Here is an 18,484-nt window from a genome sequence, read left to right as displayed (position 1 = left end):
TAGGCGACTGATGACCTCAGAAGTTAAGTCGCATAGTGCTCAGAGCCATTTGAACCACCTTTTTGCTTAAATAACTATCAGTTTCACTTATTATTTTGTAAATAACTGTGACAAACACCTTATCTGAGACGGTCTGTATAAGTAGATGTGGATTAGAAAGATGAGGCAGTGAAGGCTAATAAGGAAGTAAAATCTCCCCCTTTGTGCATATTGGTCACTTAATATGATCTGGCGGATTTGTTGCTTCTTCAACGTATGTGATGAACAGCAGCATGATAAACTGATATCCTGCCATACCCCGTTCCCTATGAAAACGTATCTCTCTTTTGTTTCCACTTTTACTACTCCCACCTGCACAAACTGCTTTTTTGGGCCTCAGCTGTAACCCAAATCTTTTAATAGATGTGAACATTTTATTCCATGTTACAATGTCCTTATAGTGTTCTGTTTTCATATAGCTCAGTGAAGCTGTAACGGAGACATACCTTGGGCGTGCTGACGTTGATGAAGAGGCAGTCCTCGTCGCCATCGTACTTTCCCGCCAGTAGGTTAATCTGTGGCGCCATGTTGCCGTCTTTGGTGGCGTCTCGGACTCCACTCCAACCGGCAGCCGGCTGAGGTGGCTGAAACATACGGCGTACGCGCAAACCATTGTAGAGTTGTACTCTGCCCTTTTGCTTTCGAAATAGTGATGACTTTTTTATTGCACTGACAAAAAAAATTCGCATCATCAAGAGGCAGATGTGCGAGATAAACGGTAGTTGGTAGCTGCGTTTCTACATCCAGAAAATGAAGTCTATTGAAATTTAGCGCCACACGGATATGACTGGTGCTAAAGGCATCACCTTGAGAATGTGAATCAGGTTTGCTTTAAATACGCGCTGTAATGGTCGTGACCGATTGAGATTGGACGTGGTGAGTTGATGTTAGTCAACAATGTCTTTAACACAACGGCGGCTTCATTATCAACAGCTCACTGAGTTTGAACGAGGTCGTGTAACAGGGCTACGAGAAGCTTGATTTCCCTTCCGCGATATTGCAAAAAGACTGGCACGAATGTCGCCACTATACATGATCGCTGGCAGCGGTGGTCACGGAAAGGTACGGTAGCAAGAAGACCAGGCTCCAGAAGGCCACGTGGTACTACAGAGAGAGAAAACTGTCGTGTTCGGATTGTGGCTCTGGGGCATCGTAGTGCGTCTGCAGCACCAATTTTCGCGGCAATTAGCACAACAGTGACACGACCAACTGTTACAAACTGGTTACTTCAAGGACAGATCCGAGCCACACTATCTTTAGCGTTCTTTCTACTGACCCAGCGGCTTCAGTAGTGTCAAGCGAGAACTTATTGGAGGGTGAAGGTCTGTTGAGTTTTCTGATGAAAGCCAGTTGTGCTTCGTTGCTGTGTTGGTTCGAAGGAGACCAGGTGAGCACTGCAAGTAACCTGTCTGCGTGCTAGGCACACTGGAGCTATACCTGAAGTTATGATCTGGAGTGCGATTTCGTATCACAGGAGGAGCACTGGCGTGGTTATCCCACGCACGCTGGCTGCAAGATTGTACACCAGTTTGGTGATTCGACCTGTTTTGCTGCCATTCTTGAACACCATTCCAGGGGGGGGGGGGGTGTTTTCCAACACGATAACGCTCGCCCACATAGCGCTGTTGTAACTCAACATGGTGTACAGACTGTGGACATGTTGGCTCGACGTGTCGATCGCCAAATCTGTCTCCAATCGATCACATATTGGATATCATCTGACGACAACTCCAGTTTCATGCAGAACCAGCATTAACTGTCCCTGTATTGACCGACCAAGCCCAACAAGCATGGACTTCCATCCCACAAAGTGACATCCAGCACCTGTATCACACAATGCATGCACGTTAGCATTCTTGCATTCAACATTTTCGCATTTTTCACCGGTTGTTAAATTGCCAGAATTTCACATATGCAATGGCTTTCCTCGTGGTTACATTATGCTGTGATCTTGCAACATTAATCGCTTAGGTACGTTACCTAGACAAATATATTCCTGAAATTTGACTATTCTGCATTACTTGTTTGTTTCTCTTCCGTCAGTGTATCTTCCTTGACCTTGCCACAGAAAATATTTTATAACATTAGCCTGCAACATCCACAATTTTTTCAGTCGTTCTCATGGAATCTCGTAGCCGGTGCTTTTATTGTCAGTGTCCTGAACAAAATATTAAGCGTAGAGCACTGTTCACTGCTAAACAGACCGCAGGCGTCAGTCATACTACGAAAGGTGAAGGAGGCTTTCTGACAGTCTCTCTAGCACAATAGTATTCATGATTGTAAACACATTAATTGTTACTTTCAGTACGAAAGGTCTCCAATAAGTAATGCAACATATTTTTTTCTGAAAGCTGGTGCCGGCCGGTGTGGCCGAGCGGTTCTAGGCGCTTCAGTCTGGAACCGTGCGACTGCTACGGTCGCATGTTCGAATCCTGCCTCGGGCATGGATATGTGTGATGTCCTTAGGTTAGGCAGGTTTAAGTAGTTCTAAGTTCTAGGAGACTGATGACCTCAGATGTTAAGTCCCATAGTGCTCAGAGCCATTTGAACCATTTTTTTTTTTTAAAGCAGGTTGGTTTTATTCTTGATTCCAATACACAGTATTATTTCCGAGACTTTTAGCTACAAAACTCTATTTTTCACTTTACTCTCCGTTCACTGCAACGGCTTTATGTGACTTTACTGGCGTGCTGTATCAATAACCTCCCCATTATCCACGTACAATTTGAAGTGTACAATTTTTCGGGCCAAAGAGACGGAAGTTGGAAGGCGCAAGATACGGGCTGTAGGGTGGATAAGGAAGAACAGTCCAATTAAGTTTTGTGAACTTTCCGTCTGTGCGCCGACTTCTGTGAGGCATCGAGTTGTCATGGGAAGGTTCGTTTGCATCTTTGTGGTGATGAACAGGCTCAAGTCGTTTCTTCAATTTCGTGAGGGTAGCACAATACACTTCAGAGTTGATCGTTGCAGCATAAGGGAAGAAACCAAACAGAATAACCCGCTCAGAGTTCCAGAACACCGTCACCATGACTTTACCGGCTCAGGGTGCCGTTCTGAATGTTTTTTTTCGTAAAAATGGCGGTATGGAACCACTACATGGATTGCCGTTTTGTTTCCAGTTCGAAATGACAAAATCATGTTTTATTGCCTTGGACGATGTTTGACAAAAAATTGTCACAATCAGCCTCGTAATGAGCAAGCAATTCCGCACGGATAGTCCTTCGTTGCTCATTATGTTGTTGTGGCAGGGAGTGAGGAATCCAGCCGTCACACGCCATTGAATATCCACCCTGGCGGACGAATGTGCCAGGACTACTAACAGAGACGCCCAGCGAAGCAGCGAGCTCTTTGATTGTAATCTATCGATCACCTCAAATGAGAGTGTCTCTACGTTCCAGAATCGCAGGAGTCACAGCTGTTTGCGCCTGGCCAGCACGCGGGAGATCGGACAGGTTTCTGCCACCTTGTTGTTATGATAACAGACGCCTTGCCCAACGACTCACCGTGCTTTTGTTCACTGCGAGGTCTCCATAGCCATTCTGAGAGTACCTATGAATATCTGAAATGCTCTGGTTTTCCGTCAAAAGAAACTCAATGACATCTCTGTGTTTGGACTGCACCTCCATCACAGACGCCATTTTGAAGGCTAGAGATAGCTTTGCTAGCTATCAGAACTTCATGATACTGTAGTGACTGATGCTGTTATATTGTTGAGCCGTGTAGGCTCGCGTTCGTGCCGTTTGTTCTTTGGCATTTTGTCACATTGAGTGACGTCTTGTTTCTTCCTTACTTACTGGTATAACGAAGTTGCTGGCTTACCTCCTTGAGTGGCAGCAGCAGCGCTTAGCGATGCTAGTACTGTCGTACTATCTTTGGTGTGCCCACTAGTATTTCTGGGTGGTGGTGGTGCGTGTGGTAGTCAGTCGGTTGGGACGGAGCAACGAGGAAGTCTCCTCGCGAGGCCAGGCTGGGACCGCTGGAGGCGTGCACGCACTGTCGGATCGTGAGGCGCTAGCTGCGAGAACGACAAAGTTCGTTGCCCAGCGAACCTGGACGCTGAAGTTGAGTGATCAGTTAACCTGTTATGAAACCTCAACTATTGTAACATCTCTCCGTTTATTTGCGGGTTGTTGCTCCCTGGGCCATTAGGTCTAGCAGCAACGTATAATATGTTGGAGTCGGCGAAATCATGGAGCCGTCTTCCTATATCGTGATTAATTGTTAAATTGACTGTTACTTGCCAGTGAAGTACACCAGAGGTATTTTCTGCCCTGTGGACGTTAACCCCCCAGTTACCTGCTCTGGTCGTTAGCATAGTTTTCCGGCAGTGTGCCTTTCCTCGTCGTGTTGATGCCGTCCGGCACGGCGTGTAGTCCGACAGCCTTTTATGTTGTTTGGTTCATATTTTGCTTAGAGTGGTTATTGTTCGCTTGTCTGTTTTTAGACGCCGATTTCTGGACATAGTGCTGTTAGTATGGTCGTCTGTGGCCGATATTTTCCATCGTTGTGCCGTGGTCGGACAGAAGGGAATTGGTAAATTGTTAGTCGGTCCTTGGGCCGTCCCTAGTTTGGGTTGCCATCCCATTATTTTACTTCAGCTCTTGGCTGTCTGTCTAACCTCAAGTTTGAGCTACCTTCTCAGGCCGACCCTAGGAACACTTCTGAGCACCAGTTGTTCACTTTGTTTCAGATTATGATTTTCATTTCGGTCGTGTATTAATTCAGTTCTTTTTAAATTTACATAGAGGCCTTCAGCCGTGTTAAATTAAAATTTTGAAGATTTTTTATTTAAAAAAGAGTATTTTTTTCCTAAAATTTGTTCTATCTAAAATTGTTTGGAATACAGGCCCTAACCCGTTAGTTGTTCGATGTGTTATGAGTGGCCTTCGGCCGAGGATTTACGTTAACCCCTTTTAATAAGGCCTTCAGCCGTGTGTATTCTTTATAGGAAATTTTTTATAACAAGAAATGTGTTAATTTTAAATTGTTTGTCTGACTTGTTTTTCAGGCCTTCTGCCGTTGTTTTAAATGTTTGTGGCCTTCAGCCGTGCAATAAGTTAATATTTCTTTAATTATGCTTTCGGCCATTCTGTTGTAAGTTTAAAAAGAAATTTCTTGGTTAGAAAAAATACTTTATTAATGTGTTTTAAGTATAGTTGTTCTTCAGACGTGTAGTGTAGGCCTTCAGCCGCAAATTTTTTTCAATTGCATGTGTTTTTTTTTTTTAAATGACCTTCTATTTTTACTTGGTTTTGATTTCTAAGCCGGGCCTTCAGCCGTTCTTGTTTTGGTGTGGTTTTGGGCTTTCAGCCCAGAAAGCATCTCAAGCCTTCAGCCGTATTGTCTAATTGTGATCTTTTAAAGCATTGTGTAAATAAGTGGTTCTTAGAAAAATGAAGTTGTGTGTTTGATTGTGCAGCTCACAGTAACTGTTTACGGCTCCATCCACAATCGTAACCTTAGCTTGTGCGCTCTATGAGTACCTACCAACCCGGTTTCAATTCTACTGTGTTCCACAGCAAATTCGGCATTTTTTCAACCGAAATTGGCCGGGAAAAAAAGAATGTGTTGCACTACTCATTTAACGCCCCCATAAGTCACTTTGTAGGAGTGCCGGCCACGGTGGTCTCGCGGTTCTAGGCGCGCAGTCCGGAACCGTGTGACTGCTACTGTCGCAGGTTCGAATCCTGCCTCGGGCATGGATGTGTGTGATGTCCTTAGGTTAGTTAGGTTTAAGTAGTTCTAAGTTCTAGGGGACTGATGACCACAGCAGTTGAGTCCCATAGTGCTCAGAGCCACCACACTTTGTAAGAGTGACTGAGCGATGAGGTGTAAGAGATATAAACACACTGCTGCGCTAGAAACAACAGCAAGGTAATGAAATTTTACTTTTTGTGGGCATACAACATATTTTGCAAGGGTACCCGCTTTAATTCGTAGCTGATATGAGGGTATACACTCAGCCATTGGGGACTCACAATCGATTTCACGTGCCTTGACTTAGGGCATTACTCGCTACTATTGACTGCGCGAATCGACTGAAGCTCGTCGCTGATTTTCTCTGGCAGAGCGAGTACTAAAGCAGGCCCTGAGCAGAGTTGGTGGCGCAGTAAGAGCTAGACAGCGAGTGACAGCGGAATAGAGGACGTCACGGGCTGAGTTCCGGATATGGTGTGCCAGTCGGCCATTAGCTCTTTTTATGTCAAGACTTGGTGTAACTGGTGAAGTCGTAGTTAAGACAAAGAGCTGAGTACAGCGTCTTTCTGTCTGTATCCGCTGATATTCCGTGCTGTGTGGGACTGGGTGCTGGAAGCCACCCTGGATATTTTCAGTATTATTCAATATCTGCCACATCATGCATTTATGGTCAGTATTTCACACATTACGATACGCCCACCTCTATTTCCTGCGCTCGATGGTTTACTGACACATGGAGCGTAATTAACTGTTGCTTCAAATTATTTATATTTATTCAAAAATGGGACTTAACATCTATGGTCGTCAGTCCCCTAGAACTTAGAACAATTTAAACCTAACTAACCTAAGGACATCACACACATCCATGCCCGAGGCAGGATTCGAACTTGCGACCGTAGCGGTAACGCGGTTCCAGACTGAAGCGCCTAGAACCGCACGGCCACACCGGCCGGCTATATTTATGATCAGTGAAATACTTGGATGTATGTGTAACTGTTCCTGTGCTGGGTATTTCTGTGTACCACTGTGAGATTCATTGTAATGTATTTGTGCTGGCTGTACGCAGTGTGAAAGACTAAATTGAGTGGTTTACCTTAATGTTAGATTTCCCACTGATATGGCTGTCAGCTTTCTTGTGCTGTAAATGGGAATGGGTTTTGGCAATAACCTGTCGTAAAAATTTCGCAGGTTTAATTGGGATCTTAAGGGTTTTTTAAGGATTTTGCATTTAATCTTTTATTTTATATTTTGTTTGCTTTAACAGAAATTTCCTGTGTTTAATAGGGTATATGTGTAGAAACTGTGTTTTAGATTTCCATATATAGATATCAAGGAAGGTAGCATTGCTTGTAAGGCTAATTATTAGGCACCACCTTGTAGAGGTCAGCTTGTCATTTCCCTTACATAGCTGTTTGGTTTACGCAACGTTCCTTCCAGAGTGGTTTGGCTAAATTACAGTCAGATCTTATTCTGTGGACATTCATTAAGTTTTCGTGTGGATAATTTTCTTCAGCTGAGTGGTTTAATAGACATTACCTTGGCCACTACTGTACATTCATGGTATTTTGGAAATTTCGTAAAAGACACATTTTTGAAATCTGGTGGTATATTAAAAGGCCTTATCCTGACCAATTCTCGAGAATGTGGCCATTAATACTTGCTTGTTTGTTTGGCCTGTGTTTCACCTAAGTCTTGTCTGTTACAGCCGTCCGTGCGGTTAAAGGCGCTGCAGTCTGGAACCGCAAGACCGCTACGGTCGCAGGTTCGAATCCTGCCTCGGGCATGGATGTTTGTGATGTCCTTAGGTTAGTTAGGTTTAACTAGTTCTAAGTTCTAGGGGACTAATGACCTCAGCAGTTGAGTCCCATAGTGCTCAGAGCCATTTTTTGTTACAGCCGTGCTTAGCCTTCTGAGCCTCGCGGCCGGTTTTTCAGCGGCTGGTGGCCGCAGGGGCTTGTAGGTGTAGTATATTCGCCTTGGTGTTCATTCGCTGCCCTCGAGGTGTGTCCGCAAGTGCCCAAAGGGCGCTGGTTCTCGCTGCCTGCTAATAAATCTTAAGTGAAGTAGTGGTTACATTACTTAATGATCTGATCTGTGGAGCCTTATTTTAAATTTTACTTGAAGTTGTACATTTCCTTTGGAAAATACTTATATTGCCCGTGTTATGAACTTCGGGCAGCTAAGTTTTTTCTTAAGTTGCATATGCACAAAGTTATGTCTTGATTATTATGTTATGCGAATATTTCCAACTCATTTAAATATAATTACTGGTTTGACGCTAAACTGGGACTGTACTTGCCTCACGTGTGGACAAACTTAATCTATTTTTCTGTTTTGGTTCAAAAATGGTTCAAATTGCTCTGAGCACTATGCGACTTAACATGTGAGGTCATCAGTCCCCTAGAACTTAGAACTACTTAAACCTAACTAACCTAAGGATATCACATACATCAATGCCTGAGGCAAGATTCGAACCTGCGACAGTAGCGGTCGCGCGGTTCCAAACTGAAGCGCCTAGAACCGCTCGGCCAGATCGGCAGGCCTACTGATTTGGTACTTGATAAAACTTTCACTGGGTTTTATGCTGATTTTAGCAGTGCGTTTGCCCTCTTGTGTGTTATGGGACTGTTTGATTAAAGGACTTATTTAGTTTCCCAAAAATCCTCTGAAGGTCGTAAATGACCTTTTGTTAAATTGTCTTAAACATATCTCTCCTATTGAGCAGCTTCTGTTTCACAGGGAAATAAGTTTTTTTTTTTTTAATTACTGTTTTATATTTATTCTGGCACTGAGTTTTGTGGCTGGTTGAGGTGAAATCATTTGTTAAAGCCGATTATTCCTTTCACTCATAATTATTTGAGATCCATTTATTCATGCTATTTTACATGGTGGTTAAATAAATGTGGCCATTGAAAGGACAAATTACGCTTGTATTCTGGGTTCTCCCTTCCACGCTTCCCTTGTCCTACACCATGCCGCTGCGACATTTGCGCTGTCATTCCACACTGCTTCAACTCCATGGCAGACTTAATGGATCGCAGTGGCTGGCGAGTTGCCACAGCACAGCCTTCCGGAAACCCAAGACGCAGCTGGAGAGAGTGCTGGCTTGTGCTACAGTCAGGGTGGGTCAGGACAGCGCAGCGCAGCGAAAACGCGGTCTCCTGTTATTTTGTTGGAACGCAGTCACTGAGATCTTGAAGGTAGGAAACAGTCACCGCACTTAACACGTCACAAATGTAACGGCAGTTGTACATATTACCGACTACAAGTAGCAGTCGTTAGAGTGCTGAAATAGTTTCTGCAGGTACAGCTTCAAAGTGCTTAAAGAACGCCACCATTGTCTCATGACATGGTTATTTTCTCACAGACAGCAAATCACGGATTTATATTATATAAGATAAAACAACTGCATCTGAAAAATACATGTATTTGGTGCCAAAGAACCTTTTCTTAAACTTATGCAATTTTAATCCGTTACTTTAAAACGTTCACTTGACCGAAACTGGTTGTCTGAGGGTAAATAAACAACATACGAGTAGCGTCTGCTGGTGGTCTCATCATGTCGTTCCTTCATACTGTGGTGTGTAAACCAATCACAAGATGCACGATGGCTATTTTATATTATTCATTATATATTATTTTTCTTCTTCTTCTTCTTCTTCTTCTTCTTCTTCTTCTTCGCGGATGGATCACTCAGGACCACGCGTAACCAACATTTGTTGGCCTTCCTTTTCGCCCAATATTCCTTCATAAACAACGAAAGGGCTAGCTTTCGTTGCGTAGACCACGTCGGTTAGTTTTTATCTCTTCTTCCTCAAAACCCCGCGTGTTTGTGATTTTTCTGATCTCATTTCTGTCATGTAGATCTGGAGACCCTAATTCTCTTAGGTCTTTTTCCGACTGTTTGTACCAGTTCGGTCTTGTAATTTTGTCCTTTAAAAATGTATGGATTTTGTACGTTAACCTGTTTGAGTCCATTCTTTCTAAATGCCCCATGAATTGGATTCTCTCATGCGCATTGTGTCTGTTATTTTGGAGATATTTTTTATATATTTCTGCATTGGGTTTTGGATATTGCACACCATCTTTAGTTCTTGGTCCTAGGATTTTCCTCATTATTTTACGTTCTTTCACTTCTAATTCCTCTTTTGAAGGTTTAGTGTCTCAGATGCGTAAAGAACTTCGGGTTTAATTACTGTTGTGTAGTGTCATATTTTGCAGTTCCACGAGAGACTATTTTTGTTGTAAATGTTTTTTGTTAATTGAAACGCCGTCTCCATTTTCTGGACTCTTGATCTGACAGATATCTATTCATTACAATTTTCTGCAATCCATTCACCTAAATATTTAAATTCTTACCTCGAGAGATGTGGTTATTACCAGTTTTTAGGTCAGAAGGTGCATCTTTGATGTCAGTCATAAATTTTGTTTTTTCAAATGAAATTTGTAATCCTATTTTTGCTGCCTGCTCTTGTAATAATTCTAGCTGTTTCGGTGCATCGGTAATGTCCTGTGCGATCAGTGCTATGTCATTATTTATTATATACGTATTATTTATTATATATTATATATAGTGAAAATCTGATGAATCACTAACTGTTGCCGACAATGACGTAAGCGTTTCTACATTCTTAATGGAAAGTAAACAAATTTACTTGTTTAATAATCTTTGGTTCTATGGATGTTCTGGAAAACTACTGCAGATGCACGTCTGGGAAATGTTTTATTGAATTCACCAGGCCAACACCAACATCTTTCATTAGCCGTAACTCCGTAACTAAACATTTGCTGACCTATGTTTATATCAACTTTATTCTTTAGTTGTACTTGTAGAATAACATATTGAAATATTTGCATATCCTGATGATAGTATGTAAACGGAATGAGCTATAAATCAAAGACACCAGCAAAGGTAAATCAACGATTTGTTTTATGGCAAGGATAATGTTTTGATAAAAGGTTAAATATCTGTATGAAACAAAGTACGAAATAAGATCTTCAGTTTATTAATTCATGTATCTTTACACTTTTGTTTCAGGAAGTGGTAGCTTACGGATGTATGCTTGGATGCCTCGCACCAGCATTGTAAAAATTTGTATTTTAACCGTTCATTAAAAATATTGTAAAAATGTTAATAAAGAAAGGAATATTTATTCGCACGGATTTAAGTTCAAATCCTGTGTGTTCATCATTTCACTCGCCGCCCAGATCCCGCATCAAGAGGTTCGGTGCAGACAAGAGTAATTTACGCGGTATCCGGAGGAGCGTTCCTGCATCGACATTGTCACAATCAAGACTAAGCACAGCGCAATTAATGCGAAGGTAACGACTCAGACTTGATGGGCAGCTATTGAACTTGGTTTACTTACACTAAAAATGTTGTGCTTCGAGTGGAAGATCGACAATTTCGATGGTTGCGGTGATTATTTGGTACCACACACTACTGGAAGCAGCAGTATACAATGCAAATTATGTTTATCGACCTTGACTGTAATGATATTAAAGGTCTGTTGATATATCAGTTACATTTCATCCAAGATTGTAGGCAAATTCATAAATTACCTTCAAAATTTTTGCAACTATTCTTTCCAATAAGTTTTTCCGATTATTGAAGCAATTATTAATCCATTTCAATTTCCACATCACTATTCACGCACTCGTCATTTGCTTCTATTAATACTATTATTCACTGAATACGCCACATTTACTCGGAACAAACATTCATTACTGATGGTCGCAGTAAAATCCACACGCTGCATTGAAAACTAATTTCCAAGTCATTTCCCGGCCATTGTTTGGTGCGACATGATCGGTCACAGTAGAGTCATATTGGAAGGGGGAATGACGGGACACAATTAGCTGCATGTTTTCGAAAATTCGTTTGCTGAACATCGTGAGGACGTTCCTTTGGTCACACAGAGTACAATTTACAGTACTTCCAGCATGACAGAGCCTCTCCACATTTTACCTAACTCACCCTGACCACTTGATTGGTTGTGATGGAGTAATTAAATGGTCACCAAGATTGCCACATCTTACGCCATTAGATTTTTGTTGATGGGGCTGGATGAATTCTGAGGCGTACAAATGAAAGGCGAATACGCGAGATGAACTGCTTGGTCGCATCGTGGGCGCTGTAGGCACAGAGCATAGAAGGATATCTATGGTCTGTGGCTGCACGCCTCATCAGGAAACGTGCAGAGGCATTCAATCAACGCATCATGTTCTCCTAACAGTACAGAAATGCACTGAAGTTCACCGTGGGTTAACGATCATTTACTAAGAACTTCTTTAAAGCTGCACTGTGAGGTGTACGATAGTGCTAAGCAGTGAACGTGTTAAGCATATGTATTTTTCAATCGATGCTTTGTATAACACACATTGTAGTGTTTACTAACTGCTATAAGTGTAGAGATTTGTAAACGTGGCAATGTACTGAATGATATTGAAAATAAATAACAACGTACATTACATGTCTTCTAACTCGGAAAAAATCGGAATAGGGCATATGTCCTTATAAAGTTTTTTCGTTCAAATGGTCATCTTCTCAAATCTCCGAATACTGACCATTCCCCCTGGGATATCACGTATAGCACACATCTTTTCTAGTGGTACACATGGAACTAATAGTTACCAGAATCACATAATATTTTATGTAATGAGAATAATGCTTATTAATTTGAGGGTTAGCACTTCCTGCCACCAACACCATCAAGCAGTACAAAAGAAAAAGAACAAATTTGTTTGAACTGGTGATACGATAAATAAAAGGTATCTGCACTGGTGCACAGCGAAAAAATTGTTGTAGATTACTCCAGAGGCTACTTGGACCAGCTAAGAACGACGTCATATCATTAACAGGTTTTAACAGACATCATGATGTTATAAGAAACTAAGAGATACATCAATGTGATAACCGTTACCTTGTATAGAATATCGGCATCACGTTGCGAAGTCCACAGCTGTCTGCTCGAGATATTTGTGATATCGCATATTTGGCAACTTTCTAATCTCCGACTTTTGTACAACAACATTTTCGTTTCCTATATACCAGATTTTCCTTTCTACCGTTAGCTCCACGCTGCATTCTTTGGTTAGCTTGCGTATTTCCGCATCTGTGCTTTTTGCGAAATGATCCTCTTAAGTTATTAGTGGCTTTTTCCAGCTTAACGTTACTGCAGATAATTAAAGAGTATTTTGCACCAGATGTGTTTTGATTTTATTTGTAAAGCACCTTCACAGTGTTACCGTCTCTTGTTTACATGTTCCGCAAATCACTGCTTTTTCCTTAATTGTTAGCACAGATCGAGGTCGGAAGAAAATTGGTTTCTCATTCAAATTTATAAATTGTCTTTCGAGCATGGCCTACACTAGCAATTAACAATGAAGCTAAAAGCAGTTGCTTGCAGAATGTGTAAACAAGTGACAAAAACACCGTCAGTAAATTAACCCACGCAATACTACCTGGGGTGGTGGGGAGTGGGGGCGGGAGAATTTTATGCCCACCTTTTGAAAAAATTTGCAGTAATTTATGTTTTGAAATTCTGAAGAAAAGTATTTAAAAAGAATTACTCCAGTAGAGTGTATATATGTTTTAAACGTTAAACCTTCCAGTTAAAGTTAACTCAAAATTTACATATCAGTACGAGATTACACTTTCCCTAATGAACGTCGTATCCAGTATTTCCGGTATCTGTGCCTCACTTACACATCAGAACCTCTTTAAAAATATGTTTCGAGGAAAAGTCGGCAACAATGAACGAAACTTGCGTTCTTAACATTTTTTGTGTTGGTCTTAAAAGTCTGTAATTGATATTGCTGAAAGGTATTTTCAGGTTTTGGACACTCCTTACACATCAGTATCTTTTCAAAAAGTATGCTGGTAATATAATTCAACAACAATTATGAAATTTTTAAAATTTTTTTAGGATAGCCATAAAGTACCTCCCCCCCTTCCCCACTTGGTAATGCGCATTATGGAAAATGCTTTGCTATTGATAGGGTTGCTGACTGTAGAAGACGCTTCATAAATGAGAGCGAAATACATTTGGCGAAAACACTCTAAATTTATTTGCAGTAAGCTTAAAATGGAAAAAATCTATACTAATTGATTATAATAGGTGCTGTGGAAGATTGCCATGCAGACAAACGTAATCGCCTCTTTGCGATGACTTTATACTGACCTAAGAGCGGCTAGAGAAATGCAGATGGGGATTTTCATCAAACTTAGATTCCTATTATTTCTCACGGAATGTGCTTTTTTCAGGTTATTCAGCATCGTCAGTTGTTCAATGTTCAGATAACGAAGAACTCTCTCATGTGCAATATGTTGTTGTAGTGATTATCATTAATGTCCAACAAGAACTAATCGGTAACATAACTGCCTTGAAACATACTGACAATCACAGTTATTGAAATGTCACCTTACCTAACAATGCACACAACTGATATGCAAACAGTCCCAGTCGATTGAGCTGGACGAGAGGACCCAGTCCACTCCATGTAAACACAGCCCAAACTATCGTGGAGCCACCACCAGCTTGCACAGTGTCCTGTTGACAATTTGGATCCTTGACTTCGTGGGGTCTGCCTCACACTCGAACCCTACAATCGGCTCTTGAAACAGGACTCATCTGATCAAGCCATGGTTTTCCAGTCGTGTAGGATCCAACCGATATGCTTAAGAACCCAGAAGAGGTGCTGCAGGCGATGTGGTAGAGGTAGCAAGAGCTCTTGTGTCAGTCGACTGCTGCCAGAGCCCATTAATCCCACATTTCGCTGCACTGTCCTTGCGCACATGTTAGTCATACGCCCTACATCGATTTCTGAGGCTATTTCACGCAGTGTTGCTTGTCTGTTAGCACTGACAACTCTTCGCAAACGACGCTGCTCTCGGTCGTTAAGTGAAGGCCGTCGGCTGTTGAGTTATCTTTGATGAGTGATAACACCTGAAATGTGGTATTCTCGGCGCACTTTTGCGGCTGTGGACGTCGGAATATTGAATTCCATAACGATTTCCGAAAAGGAATGTCCTGTACATTCTGTTCTAGCTACCATTCCGCGTTCAGTCTGTTTATTCCTGTCGTGGGCCCATAATCACGTCTGAAACCCTTTCAAATGATTCACCTGAGTACAAATTACTGTTCCGCCAATGCACTGCCCTTTTATACCTTGTATAGACGTTACTACCGCCATCACCATATGAGTATATCGCTATTCCATGACCTTTGTCACATCACTGTAGCGTTTTCTAGGTTTTTGGGCCGAGATCATGATAAATGAAGTACAGATCATTGTACCCATTCCTCGCAAGTCTTTCACTGAACCGTATAACCTTGCTGTAGGACTCACCTTGAAGCGCAGAGGTCCGACCGGTGGCGCCGCATAGGGGATTCCCTGGAAGGAGCAGTAGGGGAACCCCCACACTGTGCGCCGGCGGCGGCCGAGCAGCTCGCCCTGCGGGATGCGCACCTTCACCGTTGCCTGCTCTGCGCCCGCCATGCTAGCCGCTACGTTTGCCGCCGCCGCTGAAATGCGCCTTCTTATATTGTGGCTGGTCGGCTCCAGGTGGTTACGTAACAGATGGCGCCGTGGAAGGATAAGATTACGACAGCCTCTGCCTCTTCACAGTGACGAGGCAGAAACCGCCGCAGTGAGTCATTCTGTGATGTGTAGCTTCTAATGGGGCAGCTGCGAAACACTGGGACGAGGGTTTCCGCCGAGCAGTGCGGCGGCAGTTAGATCGTTGGTGCTACCTAACCGCTGTATAATCGCTTCTCTACAACAACGCTGCACAGTGCCATTCATTGTGTTCACAGAGGAACAAACTCTTTGTTAGACGATTCTGAACGGTTTAAACTACGTCATTATTCCGTAACTTATAGCTTCATACTGACACTTGACTTTGGATCGGTTGCTGTTGTTGTGTGTTCAGTCTGAAGCGAGGTTCGACGCAGCTCTCCGAGGCTAATCTTTCTGTCCAAACCTCTTCATTACTGCAAACTGCATCTATTTGAATGAACATGGGTAATGTAATCTATCCTTCATCTCTCTCTGCAGAATTAACTGACCACACTTGCTTTCATTACCAGACAGACTATACCTTAAAAAATTAACTGCCATAATCCCAGTTTTGAGATTTGTGTTTCTAACGAAAATGTTTTTATTTGTAATTATGTTGGCAGCAATTGTTACTATTCTTTATTGTTATGTATATCTTTTTCAAGCTTATTTATTGATTGTTAATCAGTGGTTGTTAAATTAGTGATCTTTACATGGCTATTTGTGTGAAGAAGCAAGGTTTTTCAGAGTTACGCAAGGCGAACATTTTAAAAACAGCATAGTTATACTTTTATGTACATAACTTCTAGCAGGTGTGTACTTGAATGTTCTGTAATGGTTTTAGAAGACGTTTATCGTTTGTTTATTTCCAAGGCTTTTTTATTTCCACATGAGGGCTCTCTGAATTTCCATCTCCATTTGGGGCTCGTAGCAGATTCTGCTTAAAATCGTATTTTGGCACAATGAATCGTTCAAAAGCACTTTATATAAAGGAAACTGACGAGACTGTAAATGACCCCAATTTCGTGCATTCTTCTGGTGATGAGGTGGAATGTGTAAGCCCACTGACATCGTCAAGGTCCTTCCACATCGAGTAGATGAAATGCCTGTCTGTGATGCTCTCGAAGAAAATATATTGGACGAAACTCTTCCAGCCGATGTTCCAGATGTCTTCGAAGTTGGTACCAATGAATAAAGGGAGGACGAGGAAATGCACACCATCGCAAGAAGAGAATGAAAACTAATGTCACTTCTAATTTAACAGCTGAGGAAACAAGTTATAGTGAAACTTACGCTGACCTAGCAGAAACTGAACAGCCTTAAAAGGAAAGCCTGCAATTGATTGCTTTGAAGAACTTTTTGATGAACAAGTACCGAATTTGACTGCCAGTGAAAGTGTTCAATATGTTACACACAACAATGATCACAACTTTGATCCAATGAGTGCTTAAAAACGTTCTTAGATATATTACTCTTCACTGGATACTAGTCTCTCCCAAAGGTACAGTTACATTGGAATGAAGGTGAGGATTTTGATATACGGTGCTACGATAGTGCATGAGCTGCAGTAGATATCTGGAAATCTAGCGCCATATTCACTTCAATGATAATACACATCTGAACAGAGTCACAGCTAACGACAGGGATAAACGTTTCAAAAGTATCCCTGTGATAGACGCCCTGAATAAGAAATTCACGAAATTTAAAGTTTTTTATGATTGCCTAGACATTGACGAGTAAATGGTTCGACATTACGACATTATGGACACCATTATCTAAAACACTTCATTCGCGGGAAACCGGTGAGATTAGGATTCAACCACTGGGCGATCATAAGCTATTCCTGTCACACATTGTCTCACGAATGAAAATATCCCACTTCTCCAATTCAGAGGAATGGTGGCAACGCCATATCGTGCTCAGTCATCCACTGCTTCTGATCCAAATATGAGAGGACGTCCATTATACCCGAAGGAATCCACCTCATGTGTTCCATTTGAACTCACGACTTCTCGAACCGTACACGTGATTGAACTCAAAAGATCGAGGGAAGAAAGAAAGTGAGGAATTTACAAAAAAAAAAAAAAAAAAAAAAAAAAAAAAAAAATGCAAGGAAGCAGTGCTCCGTGCACAATATAGGACTCCATATCGAATGCTTTGTTGTCTGCCACAGAAAATAAAAGGAAATATAAAAAGATAGTAGCAAGTGCCACGATCCCCATTTGAGGATTCTCTAAAAAATAGCGTTTAATTCAAGAATATATCAGTTTTTATTTTACATCGCTTATCCCAGTCTCTCAATTAGGCAACCCAGAAACAAATACAGACTGGAAGAAAAAAATTGACAGTTAATGGGTTAAAGGCTGAAGATGTGTCCTATCATTCGATCTCTTCTTACATTTAGCTCACCAGCATTCTTCTTTAGCATCACATTTCAAAAGCTGCTATCCCCTTCTTGTCTAAACTGTTTATAATCCACATTTAACATGTAATCAGGGCTACATTCACGAAAACACCCCTCAGGAAAGTCTTCATAACATTCAAATTTACATTCAGTATTAGAAAACTTTCTACTACTAGTCTGCATTTTATATCCTCTCATCTGTCGCCATCTTCAGTTATTTTACTATGCAAATAGGTAAACTCATCTACCACCTTTAGTGTCTCTTTTTCTAATCTGATTCGTCTACCTTCCCCTGATTTAATTCACCTACATTACATTAGGCGTGTTTTACTTTTGTTGTTGTTCCTCCTGCAACGTCTTTTCAACACATGATTCATTGCTCTCCCAATTCCTTTGCCATTGACTACAATGTCAGCCGGCGCTGTGGCCGAGCGGTTCTAGGGGCTTCAGTCCGACCCCGCGCTCCTGCTACGGTCGCAGGTTCGAATCCTGCCTCGTCCATGGACGTGTGTGATGTCCTTAGGTCTGTTAGGTTTAAGTAGTTCTAAGCTCTAGGGGACTGATGACCTCAGATGTTAAGTCCCATTGTGTTTAGAGCCATTTGAGCCACTACAATGTCGTCGGCGAAACTTCTCAGTTTTTGTTCATGTTCAGTGAACTTTAATACCGTTTCAAAGTTTCTCTTTGGGCTCCTTTACTCCTTAACCAATGTACAGATTTAATAACATCGGGGAATGGCTACAGCCAGACAGCAGTTATAAGTGTCATACCCTTTGAGTCTCA

At 41.8% G+C, this 18,484-nt stretch overlaps 1 protein-coding gene across 1 annotated transcript in view; it reads right to left on the bottom strand.

Moving 5' to 3' along the window:
- LOC124551017 (esterase FE4-like) overlaps window positions 1-15,251 on the bottom strand; it is a 290,102-nt gene extending 274,851 nt beyond the window's left edge. The window contains exons 1-2 of the mRNA XM_047125864.1: window positions 15,088-15,251; window positions 486-623 (exon numbers count right to left, since the gene is read on the bottom strand). Of these exons, the coding sequence (XP_046981820.1) occupies window positions 486-623; window positions 15,088-15,237 (288 nt within the window). The 5' untranslated portion in view covers window positions 15,238-15,251. The remainder of the gene's footprint in view (window positions 1-485; window positions 624-15,087) is intronic.
- Window positions 15,252-18,484: the final 3,233 nt, after the last annotated feature.

This window comes from Schistocerca americana, chromosome 9 (genome assembly GCF_021461395.2).
Source record: "Schistocerca americana isolate TAMUIC-IGC-003095 chromosome 9, iqSchAmer2.1, whole genome shotgun sequence".
NCBI classification, from domain to species: domain Eukaryota; kingdom Metazoa; phylum Arthropoda; class Insecta; order Orthoptera; family Acrididae; genus Schistocerca; species Schistocerca americana.
This window is presented reverse-complemented; position numbering and strand designations above follow the sequence as displayed.